Consider the following 18267-nt stretch of genomic DNA (forward strand, 5'->3'; position numbering starts at 1 on the left):
ATATTTAAGTAGATACTCCTTAGTAACAAAATGCATTTTCTGAAATGATAAAACACTTAAACTCATTTATTTCAGGAAAGGAGGGGACAAAAATGGCTGAAGACCCCTAAATAAGCTGTACTTAATAAAATTAATAGATGCACTCTAACTGAAAACTTTTGCAATAAAATAGAGAAAGTGATTATGTGGCTCTACATAGTAATAGCACTAATTTTACATTCTCTAATGTATGACATTCGTTTCCCAATCTTCATCCGCACTTATTTTAACAAGTGCCTTCGAAACGTCCCATAATTGTCTCCTTAGATCATCGTCATTTGCTAACCAGTGGTTAAACCAATCCATACAGAATTTATAATGTTTGCCACTAATATTCTCTAACTCTGGCGCAGCGGCTAAATACGCAATCTGAGCTCCAACCTCTTCTTTCGGCTGACCCACTAATCGTATAAAGAAGTCAGCTATGTCTCTGATACCGCTCGGGATCTGATTTAAAATACCCGTATCTGGCACTACGAAAGGGTCAAAGCTATTAGCAGTAACATTGTCACTATTCAAACGTTTACTCAGCTCAACATTAAACAAAGTCATAGCAAGTTTAGAATTACTCAGCGTTTCTATGAACGAATATCTGCCAACGTCATTCCAGTGGTCAAAATCAATGGCCCCGATATACATCGATCCTGCAGACCCGTTGATGATCCTGCTTGGTGCAGATTTGCGCAGAAATGGTATTAATAGGTAAGTAAGTAGAAAATTCCCGAAATAATTTACTTGCATGGTTAAATTTAGTCCATCTTCCGTAAGAACATCGGGTAGGCCTATAGCACCAGCGTTGTTAATTAAAATGTCTAGTCGACTTTCAGTATTGGTAGTTTCGCTCACGAAATCTCTTACAGATTTGAATGATCCTAGATCCATAGTTTTGTAACCAATGTCCTTGTTTCCGGTTTCTTCTTCGAGTTTGTCCCTAGCTAGTTTCAGTTTAGTTTCGTTGCGGCTAGCTATGATGACTCTAGCTCCTCGGCGAGCTAGATTCTTAGCTGCTTCATAACCGACTCCTGAGCTTCCACCAGTCACAATGGCCACTTTACCGTCCAATTTTGTATCAGTTTTACACATATTCCTTGCTAATTAATATAATATAACACAAGGCAAAGCAACATACGTTATAGCTCGGGGCCAAAGTCAATACTGAGTAAACAGGAACTGTTCATATTCATACGAGGTATAAAAACAGGACGAGTTTTGAATTTATAAGATGCTTGTACATGCGTCATACATCGTAATTAATAGGAATTGTTAATATATTTAGTAGCGTATATGTGGAAGTTTTTTTTTATATTCCGTCTCATTCTTATCACTACATATGTGATATTTTACAGTACATATGGTGCTACTTTTGTCGCTTACTATGTCGAAAATTTAAAGGGTCATATGTACTGTAAATCGTTGTACGATACATGTGTGCACTTGTATCGTAAATAACTATTGCACGCGACAATGGATCTTTAAATTTCTATGTGCGTACGGCAGGTCAAAACGGAAAACTGAAAACAGATCATTTAATATTAACTGAGTTTCCAGCATTTGTTCCTCAATTTGTCCCAAAATGCATAAAAAACGGTTTTTACCTACATACTTAATTATAAATAATCAGTTACATAGTTTAGGTATAGTAAAGTAAACATAAACTATAGAATGAAATGTCGCTTGCGGTATTTCCGGACCGATACGAGCTTCAAGAAAAGCGTATCTACTCCCATCTTAAAAGCTGGCAACGCACTTACAACTCCTCTGGTGATGCGAGTGTCCATGACGATAATCGCTTAACATCAGGCGATTCGACTGCTTACTTTGTCGCAACTAAACTACTTTGTTATAAAAAAAAGAGATGGCATGAGACAATAAATAAATGTCTATACATTTATGAGAATATTCTGTATGTACATAAAACTTATTGCCGATTTTAGGAACAACTGTGACATTCATAATATTAATACTAGAAATAAACATAAGATTGCAGTGCCCTTCACTCGACTCCATAAAATTTAAAAAAAAACATTCATGGCTAATTGTGTAAGGTTTTATAATAAATTTCCAAACCATATTACTGAAATATCAATTAATAAATTTAAGAATCATGTAAAGCATAAACTTATTTCTAAAGCTTCAGACAACCACAGAAGACTACCTACATGAATGATAAAACAACGTGGGATTAATTGTGATTCGAAATGATTAATTATTTATTATATTTGAATAATGATGATGAAATGGATATTCCAATGTATGTACTTCCTTTGTTGTTATTTTATTTATATTTGTTTGACATTTAGGATTTATTCTAGAAACATTCTAGACTAGTACTTTTTATACAATTGTTTTTTTTTTATGTTTGATGATATACTGTGAAATTCTTAGTATTAAATTTGATCTGTATTATAAGTTGTGATCTGTATTAAAGTATCATGGAATAATATTTACTTACATCAATAAAATTGCTCTGATAATTAACTTAAGATAATCCCTTTAAGTTAGTTTTAGGGGAACTACCCCGTATTTCTATGAGATAGAAATATTGGCATAATAACAGATGTGCAAGTTCCGGAAAGGTTTAACAGGAAACAACGGAAAATTTCATTGCAGAAATGAAAAATTTCGATTCCTATACAAAATTATAAGAAGTTTCCGAAATGTTTCCAAGTGGAAATTCCGCCATTTTGGAAAATTTCCAACGGCACATCAGTAGCAACTAGCGGCGTAGCGTGCGTCTTCTTTATCTAAGTCGTGTAGGGCCACGTTTATATTTATATCTTGAATTAAATTATTCCTCCCGGCCTCGGTTAAAACATAGTTATACGCACACACACCTACTAAGGTGTTACGTGGTCATTGCCCTCAGATTGCCAACATGCTTTAAACATTATTAATAAAATCAGTGTAAGAATATCACAATAAAATAGTGCGTATTTTAGGGACAATGCGCTTGCTTATAAGGTTGGTAAGGTAAGGCTTATTTTGACTAGTGACGAACTTAGGCGCTCAAGGCGTCCAAAGTGTAATATAATAACATATGTAATTAGCACTCCGCTTGAAAATTCAAGGAAGAGACTGCTCGTAAATAATTCAAAATAATCAACACTATAAAGTTTCTTCTACAATACAATTGTGCAACCCGTCTCTTGAAACTTGAAACTATAAAATTATGGTTCCTCTTTCTTGAGCAACGGCTTCACCATGCATGATTGTGTGGGATATTTCCTTGTACTTACATACCTGATGAATAGTTATTGTTACATGAAGGCAGTCAATTTTATTAGCACCTAATATGGATACTTTAAGAGTTTCTTGCTCTCTCTTCAATTGAACATTAAATTTGATTGTTGTGGTCTAAAAATGGCTAAAGTCTTAATAAAAAGTTGAGTTTACATTAAATATGTGGGATTTAAGCAAAAAAAAAAAAACGAAACCACGGGTCACTTTTGCAGTACGACTTCTGCTCATTCAATGATCATTAGTAACGTCTAATTATCAGCCAGTTACTCTTCAAAAATTATAATAGGTATAATTATTGTGTAACTATAATATAAATAGATAATATAATGTAGGTATTTATTATTCAAGTAACAATCGTGTTTCTTATAATATCCGCAGCTTTTTCAGCCATGGCCACTAACACAGAATTGGGGTACAAGGACAGAGGTGAGGGCAGGATGCTGGCGTCCATAATACGTAGTCCTGACAACGCCTTTACTCTGAAACAAATAAATTATTTATTAATATATTTTTTTATTATTTACCACTGTCAATCTAGGTTCTAGTCTTTGCAGTGAAATAAAGGTGGGTTATTTTTCTTGCAGTTCTTATTTATAAAAAACATTATTTAATTGTAAAGATCTTTAATAAAAATATCACATTATTGGATTAAAGAATTTTAAAAACAATTAGGTATTTGGATAAGAATGGTTTTATCTATGTCTTTTGGACTAAAGGTAAACTTTAGCTTGAAAGACAGATACAAGTGTGTTGAAGTTGACGTCGAAGAAGACTCCCAATAGCCCTAACCCAGGAAATATATACCTCAGCTGACTGTCCACAACGGTGCCTCCTGCAGCCGTCCCCCCAACATGATGCCCTGTCACTGCCACCTCTCTCAACATACACTCCAGGAACTCGTCGGGGGGCCTCTGTGACTTATGGGGCTTTTGGTCTGGCTTCTTCTCTTTTGGCGGCGATTGGTTAGGCGGGCCAGGTATTATTATTCTAGATCATGAAAAGACAACAAGTATGATATTTAAGTGCGAGCTTTTAAATTATTACATATCGTTTCTTACTATTATTATTTTGTAGTTCTTGTCGGCTACAACAAATTTTATTACATTCTCGGGAAGTAATTTGAGCTACGGTCTGATACATCTAAATTGAATTTGGTACCTATATAATCAGGTTATACATGACTATCAATCATATCATCAAGAATCATCTATCAAAATCTCTGCAGTTCACTTACTTTCTTCTTCTTTTTCTGTCTGCGCCGAACTGGTCGTTCCGCGTGTAGTTCCAGAATGAACGGCACCGCTCCGGCCGGGGCCAGTGGATTCTCGTACCTATCTCCTGGAACGGAGGCGATGACACCAAGCGTTCAGCTCGACGGATTGCTACAAAAGATAATAACTGAAAGTTATATTCAATAAGTCTACGCAAAAATCCGCGTTATTCTTGAAAGCGAACAGGTGTTCGCTTTCAAGAATCAGTCAAGATTTACTTTAGGCACTTTGAGTAGGTAACATGTAAGTTACAGATCGACGTTTGGAGGCATACGTAACTCTCATATCTCTAAAAAAATACGGAGTATACTTATACTAGTTTGTATGTAAGTATACCAAGCCTATAGAACTCTCCGCCAGACCTCGGATTGATCAAGGGCGGATCCACCGTTGTGGGCACGATGGGCATGCCCACAACCCTAATAGGGTGCCCTATTGATTCGCCTAGTAAAATTAAGCTGATTTTCGTTTCGCAGACGCTTTGGCAGTGGACGGTTTGGCAGAATTTCATTACGCAGAGTAGTCAGTTGGCAACTTGGCATAACATGGATAAGCAGATTTACTTTTCGTAGAATAATCGTTTAGTAACCGTCACAATTACCCGAGTAACCCTTGGTCGAAACACGATAGTTAGAGTGATTTTTAGTATTAATTAGAAATTCGAGCATCTTAATATCAGCTGATACTTATTTACAAAAATTATTATTATTTACTAAAAATTACAGGGGCCATTGTTTTTAGCTTAAGGAGTCTTAGAAACCTGAAACATTTACAAATATTAGTACAAATTTCTAAAAATAATACCAGCTTTTAATTTTCAGGCGTAGGAGTTTTTTAGCGTAGTTATCTGTTTAAACGGCTCCATGGATTGCAATAAATTGCTTGCGATTTCCGATACATTACTTTATACGCCGATAATATGTATATAGTACCGCAATTGCTAAACTAACGAAACTGTTATAATTTAACTGTCACTTTATTCGAAATTAAATTCAAAAAAACGTTGCTCGAATAAAATTTGTTTAATCGGATAGATTACTCTGCCAAAGGAAATTCTTAGGTTACTAATGGATTACTAAGTTTTTTGCTAAATAAGAAAGTAAGGAATAAAGAAAAAAAAAAAACCACCAATTCAAAGACCCAAAAGATTACCAAAAGTTTTTTGCTAGATTCTCATTTTCCAAAGAATCTATCGTAAAAACATAAACGCCAAATTTTTCCACTCAATACATAGCATAAAAATGTATTGCAAGCGATTTAAAAAAAAAAGAAAGTTTATACATTTCCGTATTTTAAAGATTTTTGTCCCCATTTTTATTCCTCGAATTATTTAGTTGCCGTGTTTTCATAGAAAAGCGGCCTTTCCACGAAATGTTTACAGTATTTTTTTTTTTATTAAGAACCCTCATGTTTCTGCTTCCTATCTCTGTTATTTTCTGAGATATAAATGTATAAAACTTATAAATAAATAAAAAAACCCACACTGGCTAATGCGATTTACTTAAACTTTTGGTACGGTAATCTCTATGTAGATACTCTAATATTCTTTAAATAATATTTTATTTTTATTTAAATAAATAAATAAAAATAGACTAAACATGTTTGATTAACTAAAAATTGTTAAACATTTTTAAACCAAGTGAAACATTTTGGTCTAATGAATGTTGTTTAATTATTGTTAGGGAATGGTAATTTGTTAAATTGAAATCTGTCAAATAAGTAGGTATATAGGGAAAATTTGATTGAAAAATGAACAGTTGGAAATGAAATTTGGTTAAAAAAAATTTACCCGACTGCCAAAGGGAGGATGTTTTTCGAGTGTATGTATGTATGTATGTATGTATGTCTGTTTCTTTGTGGCCTCCTGTAGCCTAAACTGCTTGATGGATTTTGATGTATGAAGTATCGTTAGATTCGTCTTGATCACGGGAGTGTCTGTCGGGATGTCTTTTTGGGGGTAACTAAAAAATTATAAATAAAAAAAACTATTATAAAAAAACAAAAAACCCGACTGCACACTAAAAAAGAGGAAAACAAGCCCCACAAGAATATTGTTGTTGATGGTAAGTATCGCAGGTGGGGACCAACAACCAAAATGGCTATAAGTAACCCTCTGTTGGTCCCCGCCTGCGATACTCGTACTTACCATCAACAACAATATTCTTATGGGGCTTGTTTTCCTCTTTTTTTGTGTGCAATCGGGTTTTTCTTTTTTATAATAATTATTTTTTTTATTGTAAAATAGCAATATCCCGCAATCCTCCCAATAATTGTAATTGAACGGTATGTGAACCTAGACTCTACCAAACGTTAGTCAACTAAAAGTTACATCTAGGTACGAATAAATCCCTTTGCAAAACGATGATCGGCGAAACGTTGTCTGCAAATCGATAATCTACAAAAAATAGGTCTGAGAATCATTAGGTACCTCATTATAGTCATGTGACGTAACACTTTCACGGGCTATTGAGATCGATAGGCTGATGATCGTTCATGAACGATGACGATCATGACTCATGAGTCATGATTCTTCATGAGTGAGTTCGTACTCCGACTCGCACTTGGCCGATTTTCGGGTGGCTGTGACCACAACCTTTTTTGAGGGCTGGATCCGCGCCTGGGATTGATACCTACACGTAGACAGCCGCAGACGGAACAAGAAGCCCGTAGGAATTATTATAGGTATAAAATCTGTGCCTCTAGTCTTATACTTGATCTATCCTCACTCACCAGAGTTAAGTTGGTGTCTGCAAATATTATCTTGCAGCTTATTTTCTTTTGCCGCAAGTTCTACTCGTAGCTACCTTTAATCATGCACTTGACATCGAAGCCATCATGCAGGTAGTTTGGGTCAACCAGCGGTGGCACGTTGGTGCTCAGGTCTCGGAGAGTAACCGTGCCTCTGCTCCGAGGCTGTGCGCACGTCGCCAGGAACATGAAACCTTCTCGGCTGCTGTCGTTGTGGAAGGGGAATGTGTCGCGGAATACCTGTAAGTAGGTATTAAATTGTTTAAATAAATAAAAATATGCGAGAAATGAAGCTATGTACTTGAAACAGATATGAAACTACACACACAGTAGTAGAACAGTTTTGTGGAAGCATTTTAAATAAGTACCTTTTCATGACGTTTTCATGTTAAGTACCTCAAGTTAAATGAGTCAGCAATTAAGTAATCAGGGGGGTCCTTGCTAGGAGGAGTATGCAAACATGTTTCAGCCTTGCGGTTGTAGCATGGTCACATTTTTATCGCGTGTAACCATGCCTGTCACGTTTTAACAAGTATGTAAGTATGTGCGAAAGTGCATGCATAGTCACAGGCGATAAAAATCCTTCCATGCTACCACCGTTGGTCTCCGGTTGCCGCCGCATACTTCATACAACAAACCATTGTATGGGTGGACAAACATGACTGCAACATGTTTATAGAACGTGACGTTGTACTACTTTGTACTGTACTACGCTGCGTAACCAACCAAAAACTAAATGATCTATTTAGCTCAGCCCTGCTATCTGTTATCAAATCTAGACCTACTGTATGTTTGTAATTAGACAAGTCCCTGAGGAGTCGCTCGCTGGTAGTCCCCATAGTAAACAGCATCAATGCAGATGCTTCGTGGTACTCCACACCTGCTACAGGTGGAAATGATAGAAGCCCTGCGAAAAGATAATAAATGCATTTTTTTACTGGAACTCCATCATTTGTTTTTTTAGTTGTAATGTCGCACATAATATTTAAGGGTTTTTTTTACCAGTGGTGTGTCTATAGCGTAGAAATAGAAAGTCAAGACAGAGTGTGAATGAGAGTCATAACAAAAAGCTATGGACGCAGAGCTGGCGAGAGAGGTCTCCAGTCCAAAAAGAACCTTAACCTAATTTTCTACACGATGAATTTAGCAAGGCACGTAGTTCTATGTTGATACAGAAAACGACGTCACTGGCAATTGGGAATACAGATCACTGAAGCATTGATGGTCTAAAAGCATGTGTATTTAAAATTTGTGTGATTCACTCACCTTTCCCGTTCATGAAGTAGTCCCAAGCGGTGGTAAACGTGAACACCTTGGGTAGGATCAGGCTGATCGGTTTCTTGATACTGACGTATACCGCTAGGTTCATATGGTCGTGTAGGTTGCGGCCCACTGCCTTGTTCTCCGCTACTAGCTGGATCTTTAATCTGAAAAAAAAAATAACCATCCCTGCTCAAAGGTCCCTGGAGCCTGGAGTTGTATTATCAACATCAATATTACTAATGTCGTTCGTGGAAGCCAGAGGTATGCTGGGCATCGGCGTGGTTTTCCCGTTAAAATAGGCAGGTTCAGTGACAGTGCCTATTAACCTAGTGATTGGAATGCTAGAATGCCCTTCAGTCAGATGTCGTTATACTTGTGACTCTTATGACACCGACCCACATATTTGAGAATAGGCTTGGTTGTTTGTCTTCAGATAGGCATTTCTAGCGGTAGATTTACGAGGGCTGGTAATGGTAGGTACCTTTGTATGACATCTCTAGGACCAATGCCTGACATCATCAGGATCTGGGGCGTCTTAACGGCGCCGGCGCAGAGAATGATCTCTCTGTTCACGAACACGTTGTCCAACTCTCTGTTGCGGCGGAGGATAAAGAGAGACGACGCTGTCTTATTTTCGAATCTGATCTGAAAAGAGATGACGGACCTCATCGTCTTTGCGTTTATTAGATTTTATTGTTTTTTATGATTATGAAAACTTTCCTTCAACTTTGTCCCAGTCAATGTCTCGAATCATGGTTTCATCGCTGTAGTACAGTCCACGAAGAAGTCTAGCAAAATCCCTACTATATAATAAAGGTACAAGATTTATAATGTTCATGTAGGATATGGTATGAGGTAGGTACGCAAACTATTACTTACAGAAACCGCTTGCGTTCTAAGCACAACATGCAGATTCCTCCTATTCATTGCTTTCTTCAAATACCCGTCCAGGGTTGACACCCGCACCCCGCCCCTCACTGTGGCCGTAGTTTTTCTGAACACGGTGTATTTGTTCTTGAGTTGTGAAGACGCCTGTTGGAACACTCTGAGCAACTCGTGGTTTTCATCGATTTGTTGGAGCTTCATTGGCGACTGTACGATAAATTGCATATGTTAGGAGATACGTAAAATTGTTTGTTTCTTAAATCAGCAGTAAGAATGGGTTTCTGTAGAATCATTTACAGTACATATGGTGCTACTTTACCGCACTAATACGGTAACTAGCTTTATACGTGCATATGTCGAAAAATTAAAAGGCCATATGTACCTACTGTAAAACCTTGTACAATACACGCGCGAAAAGGTAATTCGCAACTCGTGTCGATTTAAAACACTCCCTTCGGGTTTTAATTTATCACCACTCGTTGCGAATTTTCTACTTTTCGTACTTGTATCGTAATGTAGGTACTATGATGCTCTTTTATGTAAACAGATTTTTACAAGCTTTTATTTAACTTCAAGTGTATGTATCTTTGTTGCTTTGCTTTGTATGTATATCCTGGAATCTTGCACGTTAAATTTGACCCACTTCCCGGTTTCCGATTAAGCTGAAAATTTGCATACATATGTAAGTCGGGTGACAATGCAATATTATGGTACCATCAAGCTGATCTGATGATGGAGACAGGAGGTAGCCATAGGAACTCTGTGATAAAATAACGCAACCTAATTGTGTTTGGAGTTTTTAGAATTGTCACGATGAGTATTAGTTGCCTGTGGAAGAAAAAGTACAGTCAGCGATAAAAGCTTGTACCAAATATTTATTTTAAATCAGAGGACCATGAAAATTATTAATTACTAAACTTTTAGGTCCATTTCTCGTACTCTTACTCGTAAAGGACGTAATTTAGAGAAAAGGATCCACCCTCAAAAAAATTACATTCAAATGAATGACTTTTAGACAGAAAGTGCAAATTTTATTGACAGATTTTTGTGGGTTTGATGCTTTTCCCTATTAAGTCCTTAAATGTAACTGTTTTTTACTACTGCTTTGCTACTTATCTAATGATTGCGACATCTAACACTGTATCCAATAATTAAAATCCCAGTATTCACCTTATCACCCTTACAATATCCTTCCACAGCACAGGGTCCAGTGTCATACTCGCTCCTGTCTGTCCCGAAAGCCTTGACGAAGTACGGTTTGAGGTCTTCCCAGCCCCAACCGTGGAAGCCACGGGCAGACCAGCGTTCGTAATCTTCTGGCAAACCGAAGCCGTGAAGGAGGAAGTTGATCTGACCGGAACCTCCTAGACCTTTGCCTCGAGGGATTATCTGAGACTGCGGGAATAATGGGAATAATATTAAGGTTGCTAAGGATTTTACAAGTAGGTAGCCTACCAACCGAATTATAAGTTAAACCGTACGGTCCATTACAAGCGGCCGTGTTTCCCTCATTGTACAGTCAGCGTCAAATACTTCGTAGCAGTCAAAGTGCACCATACTAAATATATGGTGTACCGAACTATTTGGCTACTTTGACTGCTACGAAGCATTTGACGCTGACTGTACAATGTACATACTTTATGTCATTCCTCAAGCAGAGGCTGTCTACCGCTATTTAGCGTGGTAACGCTGCGAGCGATGCACCTTTTATGAGTGAAAATAGTGGAAGGATGAGTTTACTGACTAGTTTAGTTTCGTTTTAACTTTGTAAATTTAATTTAGTGTTAGGTAGGTAGTGTTACCTTTTATGTCATGGTCAAATTATATATTTTTCGTTTGCATAATTTCTAGTTGATTTGTAAGTTTTAAATCAACACCACCATAGTTTTAAGAAATCCACTAACCTGATCCCACATCCCAAACGATGAATATCTCTGCGGTTTGCTCCTGACCGACCAGTCGTCAGGCCCTTGTTGTGCCGCGGTAGCCGTGAGTGGGATCTTCGTGAAATAGCCCATGTGGTAACCCGCTTCCACCAAGAGTACTGTCACCGTCGGGTCCTCGGAGAGGCGAGCGGCCAGAACGCAGCCTGAGGTCCCGGCGCCGACTGAAAAGCACCTACTTATGTTGATCAAGATTACATAAAGTAGATACTTTTGTAACAGGGCTTTTGGCTCCGTGTGTAGACACGCGCATCCATGTGTTAGTTGTCGTGTATAATACATAATTTTACGCCCGCAGCGCCGAGCGCGCCTACACAGTTTTGTTATTTCTACTCAAACATTGTTGCTATTACTTTTTATCAGGCGCCTGGACCTACTTACCAATAATATAGTCATATCTTTTCTCAGGCTTTGAAACGATACTTGGATATAAATTCACATATCTCTGATACACTAAATAGGATATACACGCCACGATTACACCGAATACGTACGAATACACCGTCATATTTGCGGCGCGCCACTGTCGATGTCGTGCCTACTTGCATGATACCGGCTTACTCAATCCCGTACTTTGTAACTGCTGTAAAAGTAGTCTAATTGAATTAAAGTGGTATACGCAACTTTTTTTTAAGTTATAGTTACTAAATTAAAATAATATGCTGCATCAAGTAGGTATTCAAAACTAAAATTTGTGACTGAAATAAAAACATAAATAGGTATGATCTTAATTTTTTTTAAACACCAGCAGCAGTTTTTCTGCAGTTTGGCAGATGAGTGCTTATGATTACTACTGTATTCTTCTTAGAATTAAATAAAAAAATCTATCGATTTTCACACATTACTGTTTATTTTAATGGGACTTAATGTCGCATAGTTAGTTAAACTTTAAGATTACCTACGACGCTTCGAGAACGGCATCGATCCAGTGGTCTCGAAGAAAGAATGGCTAAACTGACATCAACGTTTTCTTGCTGCACGAGTTTTTCGACCTACCTACACTTGGTCTACACTATATCATACACTGTCAACACTATATCATATTAGGTTTTCAGCCGGTATTCGTTTCCGCTTACATTCACTGATGAATGGAACATGGAATGCTCCATGTGGATGAGATCCTAAAACCATCATCTCGATTTAAATCAGTTATATCTTATATCCAATGTTTAACTACCTATTCAGCACGCGGGTCTGGTGTTCAAAATAATCTAAACATAATTTCATTACTAAGCTTGTTCAGGTCCTTTTAAATATCTAAAAAACCTTATTATGGTTCAAAAACAGCATGTTGTTTACCCCTGCCTAAAGACGTAAGAGGATTAGTCGGGGCTACCACAGGATCGATAGTTTCTTTATAACCTGTAGGTACCTTCGTAACGTACGCCTTCTAAAGCCGCGACCACACATGCGGAACTCGCCGAGTGCAGAGGGGCGAGTTTTGAATTTCGAGTATTCAATTTTTAATTTAATTCTCGTTATTTAAATTCTACTAATATAACTGCAAACGAGTGGTCAATAGCACTAGATTCCCAATTTCTATTGCTCGTGTTTCTAAAATATCAATTCGCCGTTTTCCACAGATTTTCGAGTGACGAATTTGGTTAAAAAACCGGTCAAGTGAGAGTCGGACTCGCACAGGAAGGGTTCCGTACCATTATCTATAAAAACGGTCACCCATCCAAGTACTAACCCCGCCCGACGTTGCTTATCTTCGGTGATTGGATGAGAACCTCGAGATTGGAAAGAAATATTTATTTTATTCTGTTTCTAGTATTTGTTGTTATAGCGGTAACAGAAATACATAATCTGTAGAAATTTCAAGTGGCTAAATATCACGGTTCATGAGATACAACCTGGTGACAGACGGACGGACGGACAGCGGAGTCTCAGTAATAGGGTCCCGTTTGACCCTTTGGGTATGGAACCCTAAAAATCAGCCCCCAGAGCCGATTATATCTAAGGAAATATTAATATGTATCAGTGTGGGCCGAACGTTAATTGCAATTAAGCATTACTAATTGAACCGTAACGGATCATTAAACGACGAGGTTAGCTCAACGAGGGGGGGGGGGGGGTTAGGGTCGGCAACGCGCATGTAACTCTTCTGGAGTTGCAGGCGTACATAGGCTACGGAGACTGCTTACCATCAGGCGGGCCGTATGCTTGTTTGCCACCGACGTAGTATAAAAAAAATACAGTTTATGGTTCAATTTGTAATGGATAATATCATTAACGTTTCGGCCGACACTGATAAGTGATATGTATCGGGATTCAGCGAGTCCCCACATGTCTAGGCGCGGCCTTAGGGCCAATTCGCTTAACTTGATTGATTAAGTTATATTGTATCTTCATTATAGGTCACATTGAAGACCTACAGTTCTAATTAATCTATTTGAGTGTGTTACCTGTATTTCGTCTGTTTAGTAAATCAAGTTAAAATAATTAAATCAGGAAATTTTCAAAGTGTAGAAGTGATCAGAGCCCCTAGTGTAAATTTATTCGATTTCGTAACGTGACGTACGCGTTTGCTTTAAGTCTCATTTAGTATGGGATTTAGAAACAGCGCGCCAAGCGGAACGTTTTGGAAACTCAAAATCCCATACAAAATGAGGCTTAACACAAACGCGTGCGTCACGTTACGCCATCGAATAAATTTACGCTAGGGGTAATGATTACAAATTAAGTTTACCTGTAATGGTGGTAAGCATTAACTGAATAAAAGTATTCTGTACAATTAAGGGAAAAATCAAATTATTTTATTCAATATTTTGATTTGTTAAGTTGGTAGTCGTCACTCTATAATATATAACACCCCGGGTACGCCCTTAAACTACGTCCAAAAGAGAGGTAGCTATGGTATGGGCAAACACATGTATGTCGTACAGTGGATGTCATTCCAGATCTAGAGCAGAGCCCAACTGGGGAAGTACCTCCACCTTACAGAAAACCGCGGTCAAATAACACTAGACCCTACTCATAGTGTTGTTCCTGCCGGTGAGTAAGGTTGCCAGAGCTCAACGAGGGTGCGGAGTGTTAGAGTCGGCAACGCGCTTGTAACTCCTCTGGAGTTGCAGGTGTCCATAGGCTACGGAGACTGCTCACCATCAGGCGGGCCGTATGCTTGTTTGCCACCGACGTAGTATTAAAAAAATATATAATTAACAGTATGTAACTGAACGTAAAGCAATTACTCAAACCCGTTAATGTTTAGGTCATACTGAGCAAATTTTACTATGGGAAAAAAAATTGGCCATTTCATACATTTTGCTGGTCTGATGTTGAAATTTCGTAGTCAATGTTTTCCCGATTTCCGGGTTGGTCCCATAGTAAAAAATGCTCAGTATGACCTAAACATTAAAAGGTTTGAGTAATTGCTTTTCGTTCTGTTACATACTGCATACATATATAGAATATTATAAACATAAATAGATGTCATATTCTAAACAAAAATTAACCAGGACCTCCAGTGGCAGAACCATCACTGAAGTTCGCCACTGAAGGGCTTGGTAACTTTTTCTTTGGTGTGAATGTTACAAGATTAAAATAAGACAAAATTTAATTATCAATTTATTTAACTATGAATGACATTGTATACAAAAAAAAATTAAAAGCTTTTCCCCTGAAGTATTAAAACATTCACTTTATAGTGACACAAGTCATCCACGATGACGCGCAGATTTGTCAAATGTAACCTTTAATAACATGACAATAAGAGTCAAGGCACGCGTCTTCGTGAATGACACTATCTATACAAGTTTACACAAACACATTTATGTAAATGATAGGTCTGTAGGGCTAAGATGGTCGGCTATTTATCATTTGTCACCATGCCTGTCACGTTCTAACAAGTACGTAAGTGCAAAAGTGACGGGCATAGTGTCAAGCGATAAAAATGGAACCATGTTGCCACCGCTGAATGCCTTAATACTGTTCTATTTGGATATCTCATCCCTATGTAAATTTTCACTCAGGTGAACCAATTGTTCAATAGAAACAGATAGAAGATTCAATTTTTTTATGGAAATAGAAATTAAACCTTTGCTCTTACATTTCTCAAATATAATGCCTTGTTCTGCTGAGAGAAATGGCAGGCCAGACTAAACATTCCGCTGCTTGTATTAAGCCACATCATAAAAAGTTATAGTTCAATGTCGCCTCCATCTTCAATCATTTCTCCCACTGCGGGCACCATAACAGGAGCCTCAATAATTTGTTTGCGGCCCTTAGCATCAACCACTTCAATGGTTTCCGGTTCAACTTCCATTTCAGTTTCTTCTTCGGCTTGTCGCTGTTTTAGGCCTGCTGCTGGTGACCTGTAGGTAAAAAGGGACGGTAAACATAAGTTTTAAGTAAAAAGAAAATGTTTACAATAAAAGCTTTTTTTGCTGACTATAACTTTAAATTCAATTCTAATAAACTAAAATTCATATTTCACCGACACCTGTAACATTTCTACCGCTTTACACTTTAAAAGTTGAATGTCCAATTCGTCCTTTATGTTTCCTATGTATTTAATGAAAGCTACTGAAATTGGTTTCAATATTATTAACCAATTAAAACTGGTTTTTTGCTCCAGTCATGGGATGTATGGTGCCATTTATTTTCAAACTAACAAATATCAATGAAAAATTTAACTTCAGCAGCTCTTTGGCTCTTGTTTATGGTAAAATGTTGCCAGCGATAAAAAAATGATGATAAATACTTGTTTTACAGGATTTATATATATCATCCTATTACTGGTTCCTGTTCCATTATAGGGATGTTTTCTATCGAGTTCCTATGTACCTTCTGTGGTACCATAACATGACATTGTCACCCAACTATGTAGTTTCAACTCGAATAATGGGAAGTAGGTCTAATTTAGCTTACAAGATTTGACCTGAACATATATAGGTACTATCAGCAATACTATTCGCTTAGCACTTTTACATACAAATTTCTATGCAGAAGGGGTACTTTTCTCTGCAGCTGACTGTACAAAGATTGCAAGTTAAACGAAAGCTTGTAATATGAAATACATTAGATTTTGTATAAGTGGAATTCCTATTAATTGTATTATGACAGTATGAGACTATTACAGGCACATTCTAATAAATAAGCATTTATTTCGTTGTATGGCATATTTTACAGAATAGGTAATTACGAAATAATAAAACATGTCCAAAAGAATATGTATTGTACAAATCTAATAGTCCCAAAAAAATCAGGTTGGTAAGTAAATTTCCTAATAAACAATTTACCTGCTTGTTTTCATATTTTAGAGTTGGTTAGGTATATTAAAATTAGTGATATTTTAGCATGTTTGCATAATCCCACAGGGCCTACAGCCTATACCTTAGCCTGAGCCTCAGTTAAAGCCACTGCCTACATGAATTGTAGTAAAGCCATATAATTTGACTAAGGTGTAGAATTTGTGAAGTTAGGGCTTGTAGAATTACAAACTTGGCTCTACAAGAGATCTGATTACTTTTTGACAGTGCAAGTCTTGGCAACATTTTACATGAAAATCTTTTTGATGGGATATTGTTTATGGAGAACAATCAAGCCGATATGTATAAAGATGTTTAAATTATTTCGATGTTAATAAATAAAAGTAACAAAGTTTATAAATATCACAAACCTGATGAGTGAAATGTCCCTTTGCACTTCTCTGACATCCCGCTGCCACTCAACCTCACGTCCTTTCCTCAGCCTTTGCATGATATAGTTGTTGGAACGCTTCTGCCTAATCTCCTCCACCTTCTTCATAGCTTCGATGGTCTTTGTCCATAACTCCCTGTTGTACTTGACGGGAGTGTGACGACGCTTTTCGAACTCAAACGATGGGTCAATTGCCAATTCCTTGCCAGCGGTCTTACGGTAAGCTTTGGTCCATTTGGTTTTACGCGGGTTCTTCTTCTTTTTGAATGCTGCGTGGCATTTCGAACGGCAGAATCTGAAAATCTGATCGGTCTATTGGTTAGTTACAAAACTTGGTGAAATCAAGTTTTATGAGACGGAAATATATGGATATCGTTTTACCTTGCAATCATTTCTCACGAATTGGATCCCATGGCCAGGATATATCCTGGAGGAACAGAAATAACACGTTTCTATACGCATTTTTCACACGTGCTGTGTTTTGATTATGACAGCAACGTCAAAAAGGACAATAAATATGGCTGACTTTAGGGTTGCTACTTAAAATGATACTAGCGAGGCACTATCTGTATATAACTAAAACCGAAATAAATATTTACTTTATATATATATATCTATTATATATTTCATAAAAATATAACTGGAATTATTTATACTATTAGTAAAAAATATCTTAAGTCCAATTACTCTGCCATCTATTGACAATTATAAGAAGTATAGTGTGTCTACTCGCCCATAGATGTCAGTACAAAAGTTAAACTAAAACTTAATCTATTCGACACTAGGTGTCGCTGTCAATCATATTTTTGATACGGACAAGTTAAACCAGTTGGAGTAAGCCCCGGTTAAAGTGCCTATAAGTAGATAACTAAACTTTTCAGTTGACTGTCCGATTTATAGCTTTCCTAAAATACCACACTGTTTACTCTGCGGCTGGATGTTAATCGTCTAATTACTGCACTGTTGCGTCAGAAACGGGCTATTGCGAGTTGGTTTTATGTCTCGTTGAATTTAAATATAAAGCGATTATTCTATGGCAGATTTATTAAAATGTAGGTTGAAATCAATAGTTTTAATTTCATGCCATGCGCATAGGTACAAACCTATTTATTGTGACGAAAGCGCATCTTTTTTATTATCATTTTTGCATAAGGGACCTATAGGTATCATATGATTACCTTATGGTGCCCATATACTTAGTTACAGTCGTTACAGAGCATCTTTATAAGCAGGTA

General features: G+C 37.2%; 3 protein-coding genes across 3 annotated transcripts; all 3 read right to left on the reverse strand.

Moving 5' to 3' along the window:
* Positions 1-3: 3 nt before the first annotated feature.
* Positions 4-1359, reverse strand: LOC133526991 (retinol dehydrogenase 11-like). The gene has a single exon (XM_061863879.1). It carries the CDS (start codon positions 1120-1122, stop codon positions 223-225), a length of 900 nt encoding a protein of 299 aa, XP_061719863.1. The 5' UTR covers positions 1123-1359; the 3' UTR covers positions 4-222.
* A 2215-nt stretch (positions 1360-3574) lies between these two features.
* Positions 3575-11966, reverse strand: LOC133527063 (neither inactivation nor afterpotential protein G). Its single transcript, XM_061863951.1, has 11 exons — positions 11771-11966; positions 11351-11553; positions 10617-10841; positions 9441-9653; positions 9043-9206; positions 8565-8725; positions 8084-8205; positions 7355-7538; positions 4514-4661; positions 4084-4266; positions 3575-3758 (listed from the first exon to the last, which is right to left on the reverse strand). Exons 1-11 carry the CDS (start codon positions 11895-11897, stop codon positions 3623-3625), a joined length of 1866 nt encoding a protein of 621 aa, XP_061719935.1. The 5' UTR covers positions 11898-11966; the 3' UTR covers positions 3575-3622.
* A 2980-nt stretch (positions 11967-14946) lies between these two features.
* LOC133526938 (probable ribosome biogenesis protein RLP24) lies at positions 14947-17568 on the reverse strand. The gene is made up of 3 exons (XM_061863799.1): positions 17414-17568; positions 17013-17335; positions 14947-15705 (listed from the first exon to the last, which is right to left on the reverse strand). The coding sequence occupies exons 1-3, from the start codon at positions 17492-17494 to the stop codon at positions 15531-15533; spliced, it is 579 nt and encodes a 192-aa protein (XP_061719783.1). The 5' UTR covers positions 17495-17568; the 3' UTR covers positions 14947-15530.
* Positions 17569-18267: the final 699 nt, after the last annotated feature.

Source organism: Cydia pomonella, chromosome 17, assembly GCF_033807575.1.
Source record: "Cydia pomonella isolate Wapato2018A chromosome 17, ilCydPomo1, whole genome shotgun sequence".
In the NCBI taxonomy this organism is placed as follows: Eukaryota; Metazoa; Arthropoda; class Insecta; order Lepidoptera; family Tortricidae; genus Cydia; species Cydia pomonella.

Bases quoted from the DNA above. Each gene is read 5' to 3' on its own strand.
- LOC133526991 (XM_061863879.1), bottom strand. From the start codon at position 1,122: ATGTGTAAAACTGATACAAAATTGGACGGTAAAGTGGCCATTGTGACT.
- LOC133527063 (XM_061863951.1), bottom strand. From the start codon at position 11,897: ATGACGGTGTATTCGTACGTATTCGGTGTAATCGTGGCGTGTATATCC. The intron at 8,726-9,042 runs GTACCTACCATT...TTTTTTTTTCAG, and splicing joins CCTAGAGATGTCATACAAAG to ATTAAAGATCCAGCTAGTAG. The intron at 8,206-8,564 runs GTGAGTGAATCA...ATCTTTTCGCAG, and splicing joins CTACTTCATGAACGGGAAAG to GGCTTCTATCATTTCCACCT.
- LOC133526938 (XM_061863799.1), bottom strand. From the start codon at position 17,494: ATGCGTATAGAAACGTGTTATTTCTGTTCCTCCAGGATATATCCTGGC. The intron at 17,336-17,413 runs GTAAAACGATAT...TAGACCGATCAG, and splicing joins TCGTGAGAAATGATTGCAAG to ATTTTCAGATTCTGCCGTTC. The intron at 15,706-17,012 runs GTTTGTGATATT...TTTTACCTACAG, and splicing joins AGGGACATTTCACTCATCAG to GTCACCAGCAGCAGGCCTAA.